The 20,013-nt window shown below is 35.2% G+C and overlaps 2 protein-coding genes across 2 annotated transcripts; both read left to right on the forward strand.

Moving 5' to 3' along the window:
* Positions 1 to 308: 308 nt before the first annotated feature.
* On the forward strand, positions 309 to 3,973 carry LOC113692151 (phospholipase A2-alpha). The gene is made up of 4 exons (XM_027210518.2): positions 309 to 681; positions 763 to 805; positions 909 to 1,034; positions 3,658 to 3,973. Exons 1-4 carry the CDS (start codon positions 541 to 543, stop codon positions 3,843 to 3,845), a joined length of 498 nt encoding a protein of 165 aa, XP_027066319.1. The 5' UTR covers positions 309 to 540; the 3' UTR covers positions 3,846 to 3,973.
* Positions 3,974 to 6,304: 2,331 nt separating this feature from the next.
* On the forward strand, positions 6,305 to 8,211 carry LOC113693373 (putative late blight resistance protein homolog R1B-17). Its single transcript, XM_072053742.1, has 2 exons — positions 6,305 to 8,142; positions 8,193 to 8,211. The coding sequence occupies exons 1-2, from the start codon at positions 6,305 to 6,307 to the stop codon at positions 8,209 to 8,211; spliced, it is 1,857 nt and encodes a 618-aa protein (XP_071909843.1).
* The last annotated feature ends 11,802 nt before the right edge of the window (positions 8,212 to 20,013 follow it).

Consider the following 20,013-nt stretch of genomic DNA (forward strand, 5'->3'; position numbering starts at 1 on the left):
GGATTAATCTTTTCTACACTGACAATGTATATGGTGTATACGCTGTCAGTTTTTGATGATTGACAACCATGCAAAATTTGAATTTGGAATCCAACTTTTATACATGTTTCATGAATCTAACGGTGATAGTGTATACGCTATCAGTATATATAAAATTTATCCAAAACATATAAAATTGTGTCAATTTATACAATTAGACGGCCAGAGAGAAATAAACAGAACCTCGAAGAGGCCCTGACCCTTGGAATTCAGTGTCCTAATAGAAACAAATTCTTGTAGTTGTTGGTGAGAAGTGTGATTACAGCAGCATAACACTACAAAAACATGTCACGAGACGTTACAAGACAAATGCCAACCTCTTTCCATGAGTCCTCTCTGACTCAGTTAATGCCCTTTTTCCTAAGCAATTAATAGTCGCCTTACACCATTCTTCCCCCCCCCCCCCCCCCCCCCCCCCCAACCATCTTATTCCTATAAATCAGAGCTTTTAAGCAAACCAAAGCTTCCATTTACATTTTTTTCTGCAAACTCATATCCTCAATGGCGTCTACTCCCCATGAGTCATTGAAGTCAGCAGCAGCAGCACAGCTTCTCATATTTTTGCTTTTCACCCTTCAGTTTTCTGCTATTCCTACTAATGCACTGAATATTGGTTTGCAGTTAGATCCAGGCGTCAAATTGGTTAGCCCTCTAACTTCTTCCTCTGTTTAAATCGCCCCTTTTGCTTCCCCTTTCAACAATTCCTGTTCTTGAATTTTGTAGAAAAAAGAGTGTAGCAGTACATGTGAATCCACGTTCTGTGGAGGTAAAGAATCTTCCCTCTCAAATCCCTCTCAGCTTTTGTTAAGAGTTTTTCAAGAAAATTGATCAATTTCTAAGTTTTCTTGGAAATTTTATTGAATTTGCAGTTGCTCCATTTCTAAGATACGGGAAGTATTGTGGGCTTCTGTATAGCGGTTGTCCAGGGGAGGCGCCATGTGATGGTTTAGATGCTTGCTGTATGGCGCATGATAAATGCATTCAAAGCAAAAACAGTAAGCCATTTTATTTACTCCCTCCGTCCCACTTTTTGATAATCCAGTTTTCCTTTTTGGTCTGCCCCAAATTGTAGTCCACTTTCCAATTAAAAAAATATACTCCCTCCGTCCCACTTTGATAGTCCTGTTTTCTTTTTTTGTCTGTCCCAAATTACAGTCCACTTTCCAATTGAAGAATGTAGTTGTATTTTCATTTTCCTAAAATATCCTTATTTAATACAAGTTATTGTTGCTATAAACCTAGCCCATTTAATGAGAGTTGATTCTTTTTTTACCATCAATTCAAGTTCCCATAAAGTTGTACTCTATTTAATGTGAGGGTATTTTAGAAAAATAGCAATCTAAATTTACTTTTCCAACAAAGTTAACTACTTTTTCTTAAACTGTGTGAAAAAAGAAACAGGACTATCAAAGTGGGACGGAGGGAGTAATTGTTTTTTAATTTCTCTAAAATACCCTTATTTAATGTAAGTTGTTATTACTATAAACTACTTTATTTAATATAGATTGTTAGTATTGAATATAACCTAACCCATTTAATGCATTTAGATTTTCCAAAACATATTGATATATGAAAAATCAACTTTATTTAATGTATGTAAGGGTATTTTCTAAAGTTAACTATTTTTTCTTAAACTGTGTGAAAAAAAACTAGGACTATCAAAATGGGATAGAGGGAGTATCAAAAAAGTATAATTATAACAATTTTGGTAGTGGGGTATTTATCCTGAATTGCAAGATTAATAGCCGAAACAAGGGGGGGGGGGAATAAAGGCTCTGTTTCAGTGATAGTTGGTCAAATTTTTTTAATTAGTATTGATTTTTCAAGAAAGATAATAAGGACAAAATAAAACAGAGAGCAGGTATGTGTTTAAGCAAGTATATACTTTTATAAATTTATTGTAGGTAAAAATATTGTTCTTGCACAGTAACTCAATAAACAGAAAAAATAGATATACACAAATCTAAGAAAAATACACAATTCCACGAAATGATGACCAAACGTTTTAAACCATTGAGCTCTTAGATTAATGGCGACCACCAAAGTTGGTAGGGTGGTGGGTAGGAGGTCAGAGGATCAAACCCTGCCTTCCGCCATTAGCCCTAAAAATGTGGCAAGCCATTTCGAATGGCTTTAAAACACTTTCGCTAAGATTTTGGAATCCTTGAAAAAACGTGAACAACTTGGAGTGAGTCAATTCCCTTTTATGGAAGAAAGAAACGCACCTTGGTTGAGTCTGAGAGCCTGTTGCAAGAAAAGACCAAATTGCTATTAAATGCCAATTCGCAACTCAAATAATGTTCAAATTGCTATAAAATACCAATTCCATTTGCATAATTTCTTAGCTTGGGAGGTTTCTTGGACCTTTAGAAATAACAATACGGTCGCTCACCTTTTAGCTAAGAATATATTATGAATTCCAAATTGTTGTACGTGGAATGACTCTCTATCTTCCTTTGTTATTTCTGCTCTTGAAGCAGATTTAATATGCTATTAATAAAATTTGCCTGTCTTTATATATATATATATATATATATATATATATATATATATATATATATATATATATATATATATTAATGTTTAGATTGCCTTTATCCATAGAGAAGCATTTTTCATCAAACTGGATAAATTTTTTTTTTTTTTGTCAAATGTCAACTTGTATATATGAAACTGGATAATTGATCCATAGACAATTTTGCATTCTTGTGATTGTCACCTGTTGTTTATTATTAGTATTTTTCCAGAATGTGCTGTAATGCTATGTATAATGATATTGTACTGCAAAGAACAGGTGCATAAGGTCTGAGTACAATTATATGGCTTTTACACCAACTTCTGTGGCAGCTAATAAATACAACAACTAAATAAAATTGAATTGAACTATGGCAGCAAGGGCAAGGCCTCAGACAGACACAAAATTTTACCATTCAAATCGTAGTTTAGTGCATTAAATTAGGAAGTCCACAAAGGAAAATCCCAAAAAGAACAAAAGAAACTAATTTATTGCGTGTCCCCTTTTGTTTTTTGGGCAAATTTTATTTTACCCCCTGTGGTTTAGCCTTTTTTATACATAACTCCCATATAATTTCAAAAACTATACATAACCCCCTCATGATTTGGATTAGAGTGTCAAAGTGACGGAAATAGTCACTCGTAACGGAACTTTTGAAAATGTCAAAATTACCCTTATAAATACATGACACATTAACCTTGTATGATTTTTATATTTTACCATATAAATCCTTTATAGTTTAATACATTACCATATAACCCCCTTATGATTTTCAAAATATACACATAACCCCCCTTGGTTAATAAATAATTTTCAACTTTACATAAGGGTATTTTTGACATTTTAGGTGACTCCGTTACGAATGACTTTTCCCGTCACTTTGACACTTTAATCCAAACCATAATGGGGTTATGTATAGTTTTTGAAACCATAGAAGGATTATGTAAAAAAATGCTAAATCACAGGAGGGTAAAATGGAATTTACCCTTAGTCAATCGATAACATTTACACTACTCTTATACTAGTCGGTACTAGGGGAGGGTCCAACTTTAGAAACTCATATTTTTACATATATTTTTTGTATTTGTATTTGTATTGTGCAGATGACTATCTTAGCCAAGAGTGCAACCAAAATCTCCTCAATTGCGTGAATGGATTCTACAAGTCAGGGGCACGAACTTTTAAAGGGAACACTTGTTCAGTGGATGAAGTTGTTTTCCTTATGAGAAAGGTGATTGGTGCAGCCATATTGGCTGGAAGAATATTGCATCATAAACAAGATGGAGTGTAGAAACCTGTTTAACTTTGTTGTTAATTGTAAACCTTAGCATCCTTTTGCTCTCTTTTGGTTCTAATTCTTTTATTTTTGTCAACAACTGTTATTAAAATGAAATCCAAATGGGCTGAAGTTTGTTTTTCCTTGCTTGTTTCACAATTTTGTCTGATAGACAAAGCTCATAAGGAGGAGTGAACTTTGAGAAACCTTTTATGTTTTTCTAACTTTTGAGCCTTTGGGAGTCTTGGGGAAATTGCCAAAATAGATTCTCACATTTTGTTCTCTCAATATTTGTGGTTTGTACTTCTATAACACTTCACTTTTAAAATGATGAATTGGTCCCTCACAGATCCAAAACCTTCATCCCAAACTTGTTTTTGGTTACATTTGCCTAAAATTAATAAACACATGCACCAATTTTTTGGACCATGAAAAGAGCATCCACCCAAATTTTAAACGCATAAAGTTGCATCTTAGTTATACATGGTTAAATTATCGTTAAAGAATAACATTACCAATCAAGCTTGAAAATCTTCTAGTTCTAAAAATTAAGACTCCAGAATCCTTCCTTGTAATCTGTGATTTTTTCCCTTCAAAACCACTTAAAGGAATCAACTCACAACAATCTGGATTGTCAACACATCTAGCTTTTTTGGGTCAATTCATCCAAGGTATATTTGAATCAGAGATTGTGCTCTCGCAATTCCTTCTAAGTTGCTCGTTTCATTGCCTTCTCTTGTGGAAGGTTTACCTTTTCCTCTTCATTCTTTGAAATCTTGAATGCTTGAAGTTAGTTATCATATCATTGACTCTTTCATATTTGAACTTTCAATGCCCACTATGTTAAATTCACGTCGACTATATATTGGGGTTGGTCCAGTGATTTGTTGTCAGATTTAAGGTTTGAATCGTGGGCTTTTTTGTCGTCTTTATGCCAGCAACGATGCTAAACTCCATGTTTTACACATCTCAATATAAAAACTCATTAGAACGGCTCAATTCACAAGCCGGCACATTTTAATGGGTTTAGAATGAAAGAAATCAGATGTGCATTTTTAACAATTTAATACCTTAATTAAATTTCGCAAAAATAAACTTCTTACAAAAACCAAAAGGAAAAAAACAGAGACATCTGTACATCTGTTCGATGCAGACGATGGACATAGTAGCCGATTAGAGTGCCAAATTTAATAGCGGGTCATCCGGGGAATTGTCTCTTTTGAGAGCCCTGCTCTAAATTTGCTTTATAGTCTGTGGAAAAAATCAAAGAGTACTAAGAAAGGAAGAAATGTTTCCTACTTGTGTTGATTGTGTCTTGAAAACACTGGAACTGCAGCTGGCCGATCCATGCTTAACTCTTCCAAGGAAACATCCAATCCAAAATCTTCAGATGGAGTTAAGGTTCCTGAAGTGCTATTTCTGGTGCTTTTCAACGCTTGCAGGTGCGGATTTGAACTTTCCCATGAACAATGTTTGGGCCGGAATTGATTTTAGTCTTTCTATAAACTACAAGAGATATTATACACATTTCGATAGTGCTGTGTCCACAGCACTAGCAAAAGTTCAGCTTTATAAGCCAAAGATCAGAAAATCCTGTATTGCTTTTTTAGAACGCTCATCTGTATTAATCCAGCCTCGCAAGATTTATGATATGGTTGAATTCCTAGACTGCATCATCGAGAATCTGGAGTATCTTGTCAGCTCAAAAGCCAACATGAATCTTTGGGTGAAGGAGCAGATGGGATCCTCGGAAGAGAAGCTCAGGTTGTTGAGATCACTTCTTGTTCTCGCGGAGATAAGGTGCAGTAGGCATGAAATTTTGATTGATCATCTCTTGGTTCACAATCAAGCTTGGATTAATAGCATTGCTTGCCAATCACTTTTGCTGTGGATAGATCCTATGGATCAGAACAATCAGAAGGTGATAGAAATGCATCTCCAACATACTTATAGTTCTCTGACAGCTAAAGTTGTTGGTAGCTACATCGACATATTCTTACGAATTCTACCAGCTTCCATTAGAGATTATAATTACAGAGAAATTCTTGATGAGGGGCTTATATTCTTGATTGCTCTTGTGATGGAATCACCAAAGAAAGGGGTTCTGATACCAACAGGTGTCTCTGTCGATGAGGTTAGATTTCTCATGCACTCATTCCTTTCAGGGAGGAGGAAAGAGCACATTGCAAAAGATAGGGATGTTTTTCCAGATTATGTAGAAGAATTCTTATTGGAGATCAATAAAGTCAAAACAAAGGCAAGGGAGTTTTATACCCAAGATATTCATAAGTTGAGGTGGTTCAGGTCTCCCTTGACAAATGGAATTGGATTTATTGATTCTCTGTTGGAAAAACTGAAGGAAACATTGGAGGGCAAGGCAAAAGTGCTTTCCTTTGGAAGGCATCAAGTTGGAGTAATCCAAGAGGAGCTGAAATCCGTCAGGCCAGATCTCGACAATATATTGGAGCTGAAAAATGACTGAGGAACTCAGTGCTCTATGGACACAAATTGTCAATGTGGCATACCGGGCAGAACATGTTATTGACTCTTGCTTGATTGGAGATGGTCAAATTTGCTACCATGTTATATGTCTTTCTGATATCATAGAAGAAATTAAGCTCATTAAAAATGAGTTTAGGAAAATCAAAAGTAAGGAAGTCTACATCAGAAAAATCAGTGGCAACAAGGACTCAAGTAGGACGCTTCTAGCTCGAGCTAATACTTCAAAACTTGATGAAATTGTGGTGGGGTTTAAAGATGTAGTAGAAACAATACTGGATAAACTCAGGGGAGGATCAGCACGGCGTGACATTGTTACAATTGTGGGCATGGCAGGACAAGGTAAGACAACTTTGGCTAAGAAAATTTATAATGATCCTTTAATTCAGTATGATTTTCACATAAGTGCCTGGTGCTGCATCTCTCAAGTATATAAAAAGAGAAAGTTACTGCTTGACATTTTAAGTCATATTGTCGCACGTGATACAATAATTACAATGACTGATGAAGACCTAGGTGAACGACTTTGGAAATGTTTGAAGGGACATAAGTACCTCATTGTTATAGATGATATTTGGGATAGCAAGGCCTGGTATGACATAGAAAGATTCTTTCCAGATGACAACAATGGAAGTAGAATTATGTTTACTTCTCGAATCCACGATGTGGCTTTGCAAGTTAAGCCCAACTCCAACCCACTTCATCTTCGTCCACTATCTAATGAGGAAAGTTGGGAGTTACTTGAAAAGAAGCTGCTAGAAAAAGGTGATTGTCCATCACATTTGTCCGAGGTTGGTGAGCACATTGTGAAACTGTGTAAAGGGCTACCTCTGGCGATTGTTGTGATTGCAGGTCTTCTTACAAGGGAGACACATAACAAGATTAATTGGAAGCAAATATCTGAACATCTAGGTTCAAGACTTGCAAGTGAAGGGTACATGGACATATTAGAGCTAAGCTACATGCATTTACCGGATCATCTGAAAACATGTTTTCTTTACTTTGGAGCACTTCCAGAAGATAAAGTAATTAGCGCTCAAAAGTTGATCAAACTATGGATTGCAGAAGGATTTGTACGAAGAACTGGGATAAAGAGATTGGAAGATGTGGCCAAGGAGTACTTTATGGATTTAGTCAGGAGAAGTCTAGTAATTGTTACAGGAAGAAGTTCCACAGGCGGAATCAAAACATGTTACATTCATGATCTTTTCCGTGATTTGTGCTTAGCAAAAGCAAAAGAAGAACACTTTTTTCAGTTGGTCAGCATCTCTGGTGGACATGATCTTCCTCATTTTTTACTGAATCCCGTTAATTATGACCAATATCGGTTAATGGTTTATGGCGATTGGGATCATTTTGTCAAGTCCAGACCTGATGGCCTTCGCATCCACTCTCTTCTATTCTTCGCTGCAAATTCTTTGAATCCATTCCCTTGTGCTAATGCCTCTATATCTTTTGAAAGATTCAAGCATCTTAAGGTGTTAGATTTGGGCAGCATCTTTTTTGGCAGTTATTTTCCAAATGAAATTACAGTGTTAGTTCTGTTAAGATACTTGGAAATCGGGGGTAAGTTTAAAAATGTCCCTTCATCAATAGTGAACCTCAAGACCCTTGAAACTCTTGTAATCAAATCTGGGACATCGATTGTGTTACCAGCTATCATTTGGAAGATGAAAAGTCTGAGGAATGTGGATGTCAAAACTGACTTTGTTTTTGTGGAGGATTATAACAGTTTTGCTTCATTATCAAGCGTGGAAGTTCTGTCAACAGCTAGGATTTCTCTTTCACTAGTTACAATGCAGCTATTTGGAAGGTTACCAGCACTTCGAAAACTCAGCTGCATATTTGTAAAATCACGGTCAGGCGTCAGCAGCCCTTTTGAGTATCGATCATTGTTTGACTCCTTGAGAAGGCTAGAGTCCTTGAAAATAATTCAATGGGAAGCTTCGTGTCTCGAGTTTGATCAATTCCGAGCATTTGGAATTCCAAGAACTCTCAAAAAGCTGACTTTGTCAAGGCTTGGCCTGCCCTGGTGGGCAATTTCAGCAATTGGACAACTATCCAGTCTTGAGGTTCTCAAATTAAGAGAACATGCTTTTGCAGGTCCAAAATGGGACTTAGAAGATGTACAATTTCCAAACCTCAAACACTTAGAACTGTACAATTTGAACATTGAAAAGTGGATTAATGTCTCAACTGAGTCCTTCCCCTGCCTCCACCGGCTTGTTCTGAGACATTGTTACAGACTTGAGGAAATCCCACCTTGTTTTGGAGATGTTCCCACCTTGAAGATGATTGAGGTTCGTTTCTGCAGCGCAAGAGTCAGTAATTCAGCCAAAAGCATCCTCTGTGAACAACTGGACATGGGAAATGAGGACCTTGAAGTCCTGATATCTTAAGTTGATGCTAGTATCCGACTGGAGAATTCAATATGGTGCCCATCTTATTCACCAGAAGTAAGCAAATCAACTTTTTCTTTTTTGTCTTGCAAAAGCATCTTATTCGATGTGGTGCCATCTTATTCATAAGTTTCTCGTCTTAGCAATTGCATTGATAGCTATAAATTAATGCTGTGCATATTTACTGAGTTTACACTTTTTACTGGTGCACATGTAAGACTTTAGCATACCCAAGTGTACTCGGTATTAATTATAATCTTATGGGTAAATTAAATATAACTCCCTTACAATTTTGCATAATTCCAAATGACTCTTTTAAGGTTTCAAAATAGCCATATAACCCCCGTGGTTTTATACAAAGTGGAAAATGGACTAAATGCACAATCAGTTAAGTTACGGCAAGTATATGAGATGCACTCTAAAATTGCATGTGATGAAAGCAGAATATCTACTTAACTCTTTATGATTTACATAAATATCTACTTTACCCCCTATAAGATTATGTTGGTAAAAAGATTATCTAAAGTCTTATATTTAAGATTCAAGCGTGTAAAATTCTAATCTTTTTTTTATCTAAATTCTAGCTCCATCTTTGCTCGTTTAAATTACATTTCCTTTATTGGGAAGTAGTTATGAATATATCTAAGATTTTCTTTCTTTTTTTTTTTTTCTTTTTTGTAATCTACATGCATTAAGGGATGAAACCATTTTCTTCCGGGGAACTGAAATCTATTTATTCAATGAAACTTTTAAAATAATGGGACAAGACTGGTATTCATATTCTCGTCGCCTACACACATAATATAATTCTATGTGCACATGCTTTCTGAAACTTACCTCATGTAGCATCCAAAATTGCTTGGATTCAAAGGTTTGTGCTTTGGTACATTAAAATTTTGTGCATGGTATTTGTAAATCAAGATCTTGGAAGATTAAGAACTAAGCTGAGCACCTGCACTTGCTAAGTTGCAATTTAAAGTTCTGAATGCTACAAACTCATATACAAGTACTGTTACAAGATCTCTTTACAAATAATTCTAGCCCTTTTCTGCATGGTTGAATCTTCTTGATATTCCATTTTCTCTGCTCAGGATCAAGTTTCTGTCAAGCAATCGGACTACCTCAATCTGGTCCAGCATTTGTTATACTGGACTTGTCAAAATCAACCATTTGATACAATTCTTCTTCTTTTTTTTTTTCTGCAACGGTAGTTTTTGTATTAATTGGCAAAAGATGTATACTTATATGAGCAAAGGCTCAAGAAGTTCTATACAAAAGTGTTAGACACACTGAGGGTTGATCCATTCCTCATCTTGAAATATGCCCAAGGCATAATCACTAATCAAGTCACATCTTTTATCTAATCTCCTATCTAGACAAAAAGAGCATTTCTGGAACAATGCTCTGAGGTTGTTAATATCATCAGCCAAAGTAGACATTTTGATATCCTTAGCCACTCCCAACGTAATCACTTTCAGCAGCTGTGGGCTGGGAACATGGACTGTAATTTTCTGCCATTGCTGATGTCTGGCCTTTATAATGGCCATCTTCACAGCTTCTGCTATAGTCTGCAACTGATTTACTGCTTTCCTATCAATTAGTGCCCAGGCTGACACCACCTGATGGCTGTGGTTAATTGCTAAAATCCCAGTACCAACACTTTTGGTCTGTTCCTGCACACTAGTTGATATAATGGCTGTGGTTACCATTTGATACAATTCAAAGGCCAGTAATGTTCTATTGTGGGTTCTGTGCGAAACAAAATTTTGGATTCTATTTCCTTTGCTAGCACCATGCCAAACCCAGGGTTACCATTTTGATGCAATGTGTCAGCGTGCAATTTCTGTTCCCAGTCTTTTTGGTATCATCGAGTAGTAGTTTGTTTTGTACTAGTAAGCGACCTTGCCTCGTTTACTCTGTTTTGTCTTTACAATTGAAAATCTCAGGTTATCATAATCTTTCTGAGAAAACTAATTATAGGTATGCATTCAATTACAGTAATTAGACATTGAAATAAGTATTATATATTAAACATAAATAACACCAAAATCATTTCTCATCCAGTATTCTTCACTACGACAGCTATTTCAAAAACAGAAAGATCACAAGAGTTATATATATATATATATATATATATATATATATATATATATATATATATATATATATGAATTTGCCACAACACCTCTCCCCCCAGGGTTCATGTTTTGGTCCTCTAATGGCGTGAAAGTTTTCTTTAACATGCTTTACAACTACAATCTTATGGGCCCCTCAAAATTAATTTTTTTTTAAAAGTTATTTATAACGGATAATTTTAGAAACCTCCCCTGAGGTTTCTAATAATTTCACTTGGCTCCCCTAAGGTTTTAAAAATTATACGTACATCCCTTGTGCATTTAAAATAACAATATTAACCTTAATATTTTTAATAAAACTCTCTTGTTGTCTTGTTTATGTAGAGGATGGATTTTATGATTTTTTTTTTTTACCATTTTCCTTCTTATTCATTTCTCTTATATTTCATTAGAAATATAGAAGAACTATCAATATTGTCCCAAATACATATTCAAATTGAACGTTAAACTAGTAATTTTTTTTTATAACTTTTAATATCCTCCAATTTTTTTTGTAGCTCTTTTTTTGGGGTATTAAAATCAAGGATAAGTCAACAATAATTAAAAACAAATGGCCCAAAATCATTACTAAATTATGATAGTTCCACAACTAAACTAGCCCATAAATTTTTATTAAAAAAATAGTTCATAAACTTTAAAAGAAACAAATAGCACTTTTTTCTCTATCTTAAAAAGAATTTATATTCCCAGTAAAGCACTATGAAAAATACCCTATTATAGCAAAATATTTATTGTTATAGTTGATTATTAAATAACAAATATTAGTATGAAAAACTTGATACTCTTTTTATTCAGAAGAACAAATTGAACTTTGTAAAATAAGGGCATTTTAGGGTATTCGTTAAATTTTTTTTACTCTATTTTAAAGTTTGGTTACCAAAGTGTCAAACCAAAGGAGGTAAGTGTAATTTTTAAAATATCAAGAGAACTAAGAGAAATAGTAAGAAACCTCAAGGGATGTTTCTGAAGTTATCCCTATTCATAGAGCAAATGCATGTATGAAGTTCACCTGCTCAAGCCACCGATCCTGGTTCCGTCATTGATTGATATTTCATATAATTTGATAGAAGTTCTACTATAACAATTGTCTTATGTGAGATATTGTTAATTAAAAAACAAAGTATGTAGAATTTTCTTGAAATATGCTTGTGAAAAGTTCTACGGTCTAATCAGAACCCTATACAGACTAGAAGCTCGAACAATTATCTTTGAACAATTGCATATTCGAACAGTAATTATTATAGACCAAAGACCTGTAAATTTACACTTTGAGTCTAAATATCTATATTTTTCATGTCATGTAACATCTACAACAAAGATTGACCTTTGAAATTTAATCAGACAAATGATATCAACGATCCATATGCTAAATTGTTTTTCTACAGATTGCATTGGTGTCATCCAACATAAGTACGTATGAACCACATTCTTGTTCAGATAAGCACTGACAGATGTTCATCCACAATTAGCCTCTCAAGAGTGCAAAGTAAGAATCGGTTATAAGTTAGGGATGCACAGTGGATTAGTCCAATCTATACTGCAATTTTGGTTAGAGAAACTTTGACAGGTATGAGATATCCATTGAGGGTTGGCCTCTCAACATGAATCCTTATTTAATCACTAGCTAGGCTTCCTGTCTGGGGAACATGGAGCCTAATATACAAAATATACAGACTTGACTTTGATCAACCGCCTCAACTCAGTGCTCTAAACGGCCAATACGTGGACAAATGCCACTTAAATTGAGCTGGAATCAAGAAATGGAAGGCCTCTGAACTCTACCTTTCCCTACCCTCTTCACATTGTAACATGTAATCTACCAACATATCCATTGAACTTGGAAACATAAGTCGGAAGAAGGAATATTATCCAGGTTGTACATTTTGATGAGGTGCATTAGGAGGAGGGTGGTGAATGTGATGAAAGCGGGTGGCGGTTCAAGAATCATGTGATGAAAGGGGGAGGATGTGGATTAAGGAAGTTTGGCTATTGTAAAGAATCATGTGGATGCATGTGGATTGATTGATTGAGTTGGAGAACATGCTTACATCTCTTTGCAATTCTCACTAGGTGTACTTGGCCCTCCTTGCACCCTCCAACTTCCATGGCTCCAACCAACATTTGTTCATATCCCATATTCCCACGTTCCTAATTTCCCATCACCTTGGAAGCTAGGCTAATTGCTTCTGTGCAAAGCAATCATTTTGTAACAGAGGACCCCCTGAAACTTTTCATTTGAATGTTGGATTAATTTCACAACAGCCCCTCCAAAGGTCCGACTTTATCGCTTTGCCCCTTGAATGTCTAGTTGCATCAATTTCCTCCATGTGATATGTAAATTTTCTCAACCAAACTGAAATACATTAAGGCTCTGTTTGATAACCATATTCAGCATTTAAACTTAATGGATTCAGAACTTAACATATTCAGACTATTTGATAACCAAAAATTGAATATCTGAATTAATTAAGTGGTATTGAATTTCCTAATCAAAATTTCCTCCAAAAATTAAGGGATAAACTATTCACTTATCAGTGAATGTGATATGCATCCAAATATATTAGATTTAATAGTTAACAATTCAATAACTTAATAGATTCAAACTTCATATTTCAGATTTCATATTTTAATTTTATCAAACGCACCCTAAGTAGACAATGTCCAATTCCTCTTTTAGTTTAAAATGACATATTTAAAGTCTTATTTTGTTTTGAAAAATACCCTTATGTGTATGTGCAAGTGCAAGGCATTTTCTATGCACGCAACTCTATTTAGGCATCTAAATTTTTTTCTCTTTTGATGATATGTACAATAGTTGTGCGTATCCAAATTCATCGAAAAATGGCATTTTTTTGAAAAGAAAAATCATGCTTGAAATATTTAGTGCTGATTTGATTGATTCATCGATAACATGTGCATGCCATGTAAGCAAACAAAAGAAGGATGGGGACTTATTTGTCGATTGTTTTTAATTGAAAAAACATTTAAAGACTACATGAGAGAAATTGATGCAATTGAAAATTCAAGAGGGCAAAGTGATAAGACTTCGTTGGTGTTGGGGGTCCCTTTTAAAATTAACCCTTGAAAGTTTTCTCAAGTCTTTCCAATCTAAAATATGTAAATTTCCTTGATGCAATTTTTTTTTCTAATTTTAAAAGTGCACATTTCATCCATACATTTCGGTAGAGTGCACCAACAACAATACAAGATTGATCATTGAGAAAAAAGAATCACATTGCATGAGATAAATAAATGAAGAGATGCATATTTTATATAATTTTCGCCATTCATGTCCTATTAGTGCATGTACATAATTACAAAATATACCCCTATCCTCAACATGCATGCATGTGCACACCGATGCCTGAATCGACTCCATCTAACAATTGGTTAGGCTTTCAATCCATGTGGCCACAAGACAGTATAAAATCCCAACAAGGGTTGCCTCGCTATCCATAGCAATTTCATCTTCTTATCCATCTCAGTCTTCTGTGGTCTCTTGAAGTTGATCAGGCCATCTATCATGGGCGGTCCTAATCAACCTTTCCTCATTTCCAGCAATCTCTTAATCAAAGGAAAGTGCAATTTAGTCAATCCTTTGTTGAGCAAAGTCCTAGAACTCCAAGACAAGAAGAGAAGATGTGCAGCTGATCATTCTGGCTTCAGAAATGGACGCAATACGAAGATGAAGATCAGGTCTCGACCAAGGTTTCTGATGATGAGGAGGGCTTGTCTGGAACGTCGAAGACGAGGGCCTGTAGGAACTTCTGGCAATGGGATTCAAAGAAAAGTGAGGATCCTCAAGAAACTAATACCAAATAGCGAGTCAAGGGAAATTGATGCTCTTTTCCAAGAGGCTGCTGATTATGTTTTAGCGTTGCAGATGAGAGTCAAAGCAATGCAGATTATGGTTAATCTGTTGTCAGGTTCTGCCGATCATCAAGAGCAAAATTAATTATCTGTATTGTGTGTAAAAGTTTTAGAAGCCGCTGATATGTTAATTCTTTGTTATTCAATTTTTTTCTTTCTTTTTTATTTTTTGTTATGGTTTAATTTCTTAGAGTGACTCGAACACAACAGCTGGTTTTAGAATCGTTGCATGTGTTTTGAAATCATGTTGATCATTGCCCTCATAGATTGGAGGTGCCACATTCTAGTGAAAAATTCCATGAAAAACTCTGAAATATTCTTTGATTGACATGTTACTTGTCCGTGTACTAGATCTTTTTCTTTTCTTTAACCTGCCTCCCTTTCCTACACTCTATTATCAGATCCAAGATTCAAACCCTGTACCTGATAACAAGGAGAATGTATACTCCGATCTTGATTAAATTTGATCTGTACATCTTAGGTAGTGTGGTTCACGCATAGCAGCAGCAGCAGCTGATCAACGCGAAATCCTATGAATTAGTACGCCTTTAAAATTAGGCAAGTAAAAATGGCACGATTAAAGGCGTGGTTTAATAACTCCAAAGAAGGCAAAATATATTTGCAATTCGCACCTACAAGGGCATGCATAATGGAACTCATTTAGCTTTTCACCGCCATTTGATCCATCACAAAATTAATTCGAGACACGATTTCGTTTGATTTTTATGAATTTTCATGCTAAATACATATTTCAGGAGAGTATTGTTTGCATTTCAGAATGGAGATCAGAATCATAAACCTCACTATGTGTATGAAAGTGTATGAATTGTCGAAAACAAATAGGCTTCTTTTTTTTTATTTCTTTTCACAATCGCCAGATTCAGCATTCGAACCCTAAATTTAATAGTGAGAAAAATTCTAAAAACCCTCCTCTAGCAAGATAGATTTCATATTATGAATAGGTTTATAATCTAAATCCCAAATTATAATTGAGGAGTAATGATGTACAAAATCAAATATTTTCCTTCCCATTGATTGATTCTATTGATGGTATATCCAACGATAAGAATGGAGTATCATTAACTTTGATGTTGATTCATTGGCATGCATACCCATTTACCAAACACTGCTTAGCATTATGAAGTGGTTCACCTTTTTTTCTTTTCCAAAATAAAAATTTTGAATTGGCTAACATGATCATTGGTAGGCCTGTCAATGGGCCGGGTTCGGGCCGGAATTCATTATTCCGAACCCAAATCCGGCATACTATCTCATATCCATATCCGACTTGTTTACCCAACGGGTCTCGAATCCGGGTCGGGTCTACTCGAAAAAAATTTATCAAAGCTTATAATATCTAACAAAAATGAGAAAAAAATTTATTTGTAAACTAATTTCTAACTAATACCAAAAAAAAATAAGAAAAGAAATCAAATTGACCTTATTCAAATACATCACCCTAATCAAATTATATTGATAAATATACATATTTTAAATTATTAATCCATTTATATCCGGATTTGGGTCGGATATGGGCCGAAACACTATATTCCGTACCCGACTCATTTTTTTGTTTAACAAAACCGATCCGGATCCAGATCCGAGTAACGGAATTAAATCCCTACCCGTACCCGGCATAATTTGATGGATCAGATCCGGGTCCAGGTTTAGACTTGGACCGTTAACAGGTTCATTGGCAATGCTTTCACCTTTGTCAACCAATTTAGGATGTCCAATGGACCCTCCCAAAAGGATGAAGAAGAACCCCTGTGGGCCTACACGACAGCCCAACAGCCCAACAGAACTGATTCTGTGCTCTGTAACAAATTTGGGCCTCCTTCCTTGGAATCATTCGGCACAAGTGAAGACTGAAACTGGGCCCCCGTATAATGTGTCGTCTTTCAGATTAGATGCCTTAGATGTTGATTCCATGCCTGAAAAAGTCCAACACATGTAATTCTTTTGTTTCTTTTTTCGTCACCGACTATAATATATAGGTTGAGTTGAGTTTTCTTCCATTCTCCGGTTGATATAATTCTTAACAATAACTAAATATAAACTCATAAAGGTTTAGGATTTGTAGGCCTCTTTATTAAACTTAAAAAATTTTCCGTAGAAAATTGCAAACCAAACAAGGTTTTAAAATTCTCTTCGTTGATAGGTTCAAGGTTCGAATTTTGAATCTGTAGTTAAGAGTTGGAAAAACGTGGAAAGGGGTGAGATGGTTCAAAAGAAAACTCATAAAGTTAAATTTTACTTAGGTACGTTAAATCTTATAAGAAATATTCCTATGAAAACAAAAGCTAACAAAAAACTGTATTGAATATGTATTATTTCCATGAGTAATAAAGAAAAATCTTCATTTACATTCACCACTCCATTCTCAACTCTAATTCCAATTGATGCCTTTGATAAACTAGAGATAGAGATCATCCTTCATTGACTCATTTTTTTTTAATAAATGGTTAGCCTTTTTTTTTCCCCCAACTTATTAGGTCCTTCGATCTCTTCATTAGTCCCCAACCCGATTTAATTAGGTATAATTTTCACTTTTGCCCCACAGAAAATTCATTTTATCTCAAAATTTCCTTACTAATTTCAAGCTCACATAAATTTGACAAGTTCTATAAATAGCATCCTCATATTATCTGTTGATTTAATTTTCTTGTGTTTTGATGCAAAATGATTAAAAAAAAAAGAGCATGAAAATGTAGAAATGCAAACAGTCATATCAAAAGGCAAAAGGCACGAGGCATGGACATTGCTTGGTAGCATAATTTGTTGGTCACTGGTTAATCTCACATGCTCAACTATTACTGGATTGGCATATGTGCCTGATTGGATGCCTAAAAATTGTTCATTTTTTTTTTCCTTTTATCAATCATCTAATTTGGTCTCTCAACTTTTAAGCTTAACAGTGTCTATGCTATTGAATTTTCAATTTTCTGAATTTAGCTTTAATTTGTCCCTAATGCCAAAACCAATTAAAAAAGTTCTCATTTCTTCCCCCTAAGATTTAGTTTAATGTTAATTAGGCCTTGGCTAGGTATGTCAATGGGTTGGATTTTATCCAAATTCAACCCAAACCCAATATATTTGGGTAGGATTTGGATTTAATTTCTCAAATTCAGACCCTACCCAAACCCAGACCTTGTGAAAGAGTCGTGAGTCTAGATAGGGTTTGGTTTTCTAAAATTCATATTCAAATTCAGACTCATATTAGACATTATCTAGACCCATATATACTTAATTAAATAATATATATTATTAAATTTATAAAATAATCTAATATTTATAGCTATTGGATCGAATATAGTAAGATTTTATAGGATGAATGTAACAAATCAATATCAAACTTTCAATGTAAATCGTGCTAGTGGATAAGATACACATGTTTTATTGTTTTTGACATACATTAGTTTTTTCTACCAAAAGAAAAGAAATCTGAAATAGTTATTGATTAACATGATCATTACTTGTGATTATTGTTTTTGACATACACTAATTTTTTTTATAATAAAATAGAATAATTTTATTAATCATGAGATCAAATTTGCAACAAGTGCAGAACAAATAAAAGATAGAGGAGATTTTCTCCATGTACAAGAATTTAAAAGATTAACAGTATACTTAGCAGGGTTATGAGCAGGAACATTAAACGACCTAGAAATCCATGAAACTTCCCAATACATGAAATCTTGACATAAGACAATGGTATCATCAATCAACAAAACACATGATGAATCGTCACATTCCAAACGGTCCAGCATTTTGATGACTTTTTGTGAATCTCCTTCCAAAACAATCTTATTGAAACCCAAAGATTGTAGTAATTGAATAGCATGTTTGGCCGCATATGATTCAACCACATTTGGTTCCAATATCCCAAGAATTTTTTTGGAAAGGCTAGCAATGAAACTTCCTTTATCATCTCGGATAATAACACCAACCCCCGATAATTTATCATCCATAAACACAGCTCCATCAAAGTTTGCCTTAACAAAACCTGCATTGGGTCGTATCCAATGACCTATTGATAACCTTGATTGAAGAGAGGTAGGCGTATTGCACTTATTTTTGGAATTTGCTTCATGGAATTGATTTAGGAATGCTATGAACAGGGAGACCAAGCTAAGAGGATCTCTGCAGGGCCCATCAAAGATCGCTTCATTCCGATTATTTCATAAATTCCAAAGAATAACACCCATCAACTCCATCTTTTTGCTTGATAGTCGCAAGAGTTGGTTGGGAAGCCAAGATGTAATCTGATCAGCGATTGCAGTTGAACTTTCTGGCTTAAGAAGACATACACTAATTATTCTACCAAAAGAAACAAAAATCTGAAATCGTTATTGATTTACATGATCATTACTTCTGATTGAGAAAATTTATTAAGCTTTGAGGTAAATCAAAAACAGACATAGAAACGACGACGTGTTAAGGTGTAAACGGAAGAAGTGACGATATATCTGAGACACATACAAAAGCCTCTGCTCAGTCATCAAATTGAGACTTTTCCAAAATCCCGATAGTGCCCGCTGGCTATTCCTCCGGCATCGGCGACAGCGTGCAAAGAGCCACCTCTTCTTCCGCCGTCCCAGAAACAACTATTACTGATCATAATGGTGTAAGAGAAGAAATGGCAAGTGCTGCAGATGGCTCCGTAGTTGGAAACCCTACGCAGCTTCTAGATGCCGAAACCCTAATCCTGTCGGAAAATTTAAATAACCAAAACCTCTCCTCCGATGACGGTAGTTCTTCAGGCGAACGAAATTTTCAGTCGTCATGGTCATCAGCTATTGTGGTTGGCAACAATCAAGATCTAATGACTCAAGTTTTACTGTTTTTGCCGGCGAAATCCCTAATGCGATTCCAATGCGTGTCCAAAGATTGGCTCTCTATCATCTCAAACTCGAATTTCCGCCGCCTCCATTCTCGGAAGAACCCTGGTGCCGAAGTTGGGCTGTTGATGCTGCGTAAAATACAGGGGAAATCCAAGCTCTATCATGTTCCTCTTTGCAAAGAGGAGTTAAATTCAGTAGGTATGATCAGTTCTCGTTTCTCTAATTTGTTTGACGTCGAAGGAGAAATTGTGGGGATGCATAGCTGTAAGGGGTTATTTTGTATTGATTTCTTGCCTGCGAATGAAAGTAGGAGATTTTATGTCTTTAATCCTACCACGAACCAGTGTAGGCGCATTCCTTTAGTTGATACTATGGACTGGTCTAAGTTTGAAATTGTGGCGGTTAATATTTGTTTTGATCCTCTAGAATCTGAACA

Source organism: Coffea arabica, chromosome 6c, assembly GCF_036785885.1.
Source record: "Coffea arabica cultivar ET-39 chromosome 6c, Coffea Arabica ET-39 HiFi, whole genome shotgun sequence".
NCBI classification, from domain to species: Eukaryota; Viridiplantae; Streptophyta; class Magnoliopsida; order Gentianales; family Rubiaceae; genus Coffea; species Coffea arabica.

Coding starts and splice junctions, on each gene's coding strand:
- LOC113692151 (XM_027210518.2), top strand. CDS start 541: ATGGCGTCTACTCCCCATGAGTCATTGAAGTCAGCAGCAGCAGCACAG. Junction 806..908: donor TGAATCCACGTTCTGTGGAG/GTAAAGAATCTT, acceptor TTGAATTTGCAG/TTGCTCCATTTCTAAGATAC. Junction 1,035..3,657: donor ATGCATTCAAAGCAAAAACA/GTAAGCCATTTT, acceptor TGTATTGTGCAG/ATGACTATCTTAGCCAAGAG.
- LOC113693373 (XM_072053742.1), top strand. CDS start 6,305: ATGACTGAGGAACTCAGTGCTCTATGGACACAAATTGTCAATGTGGCA.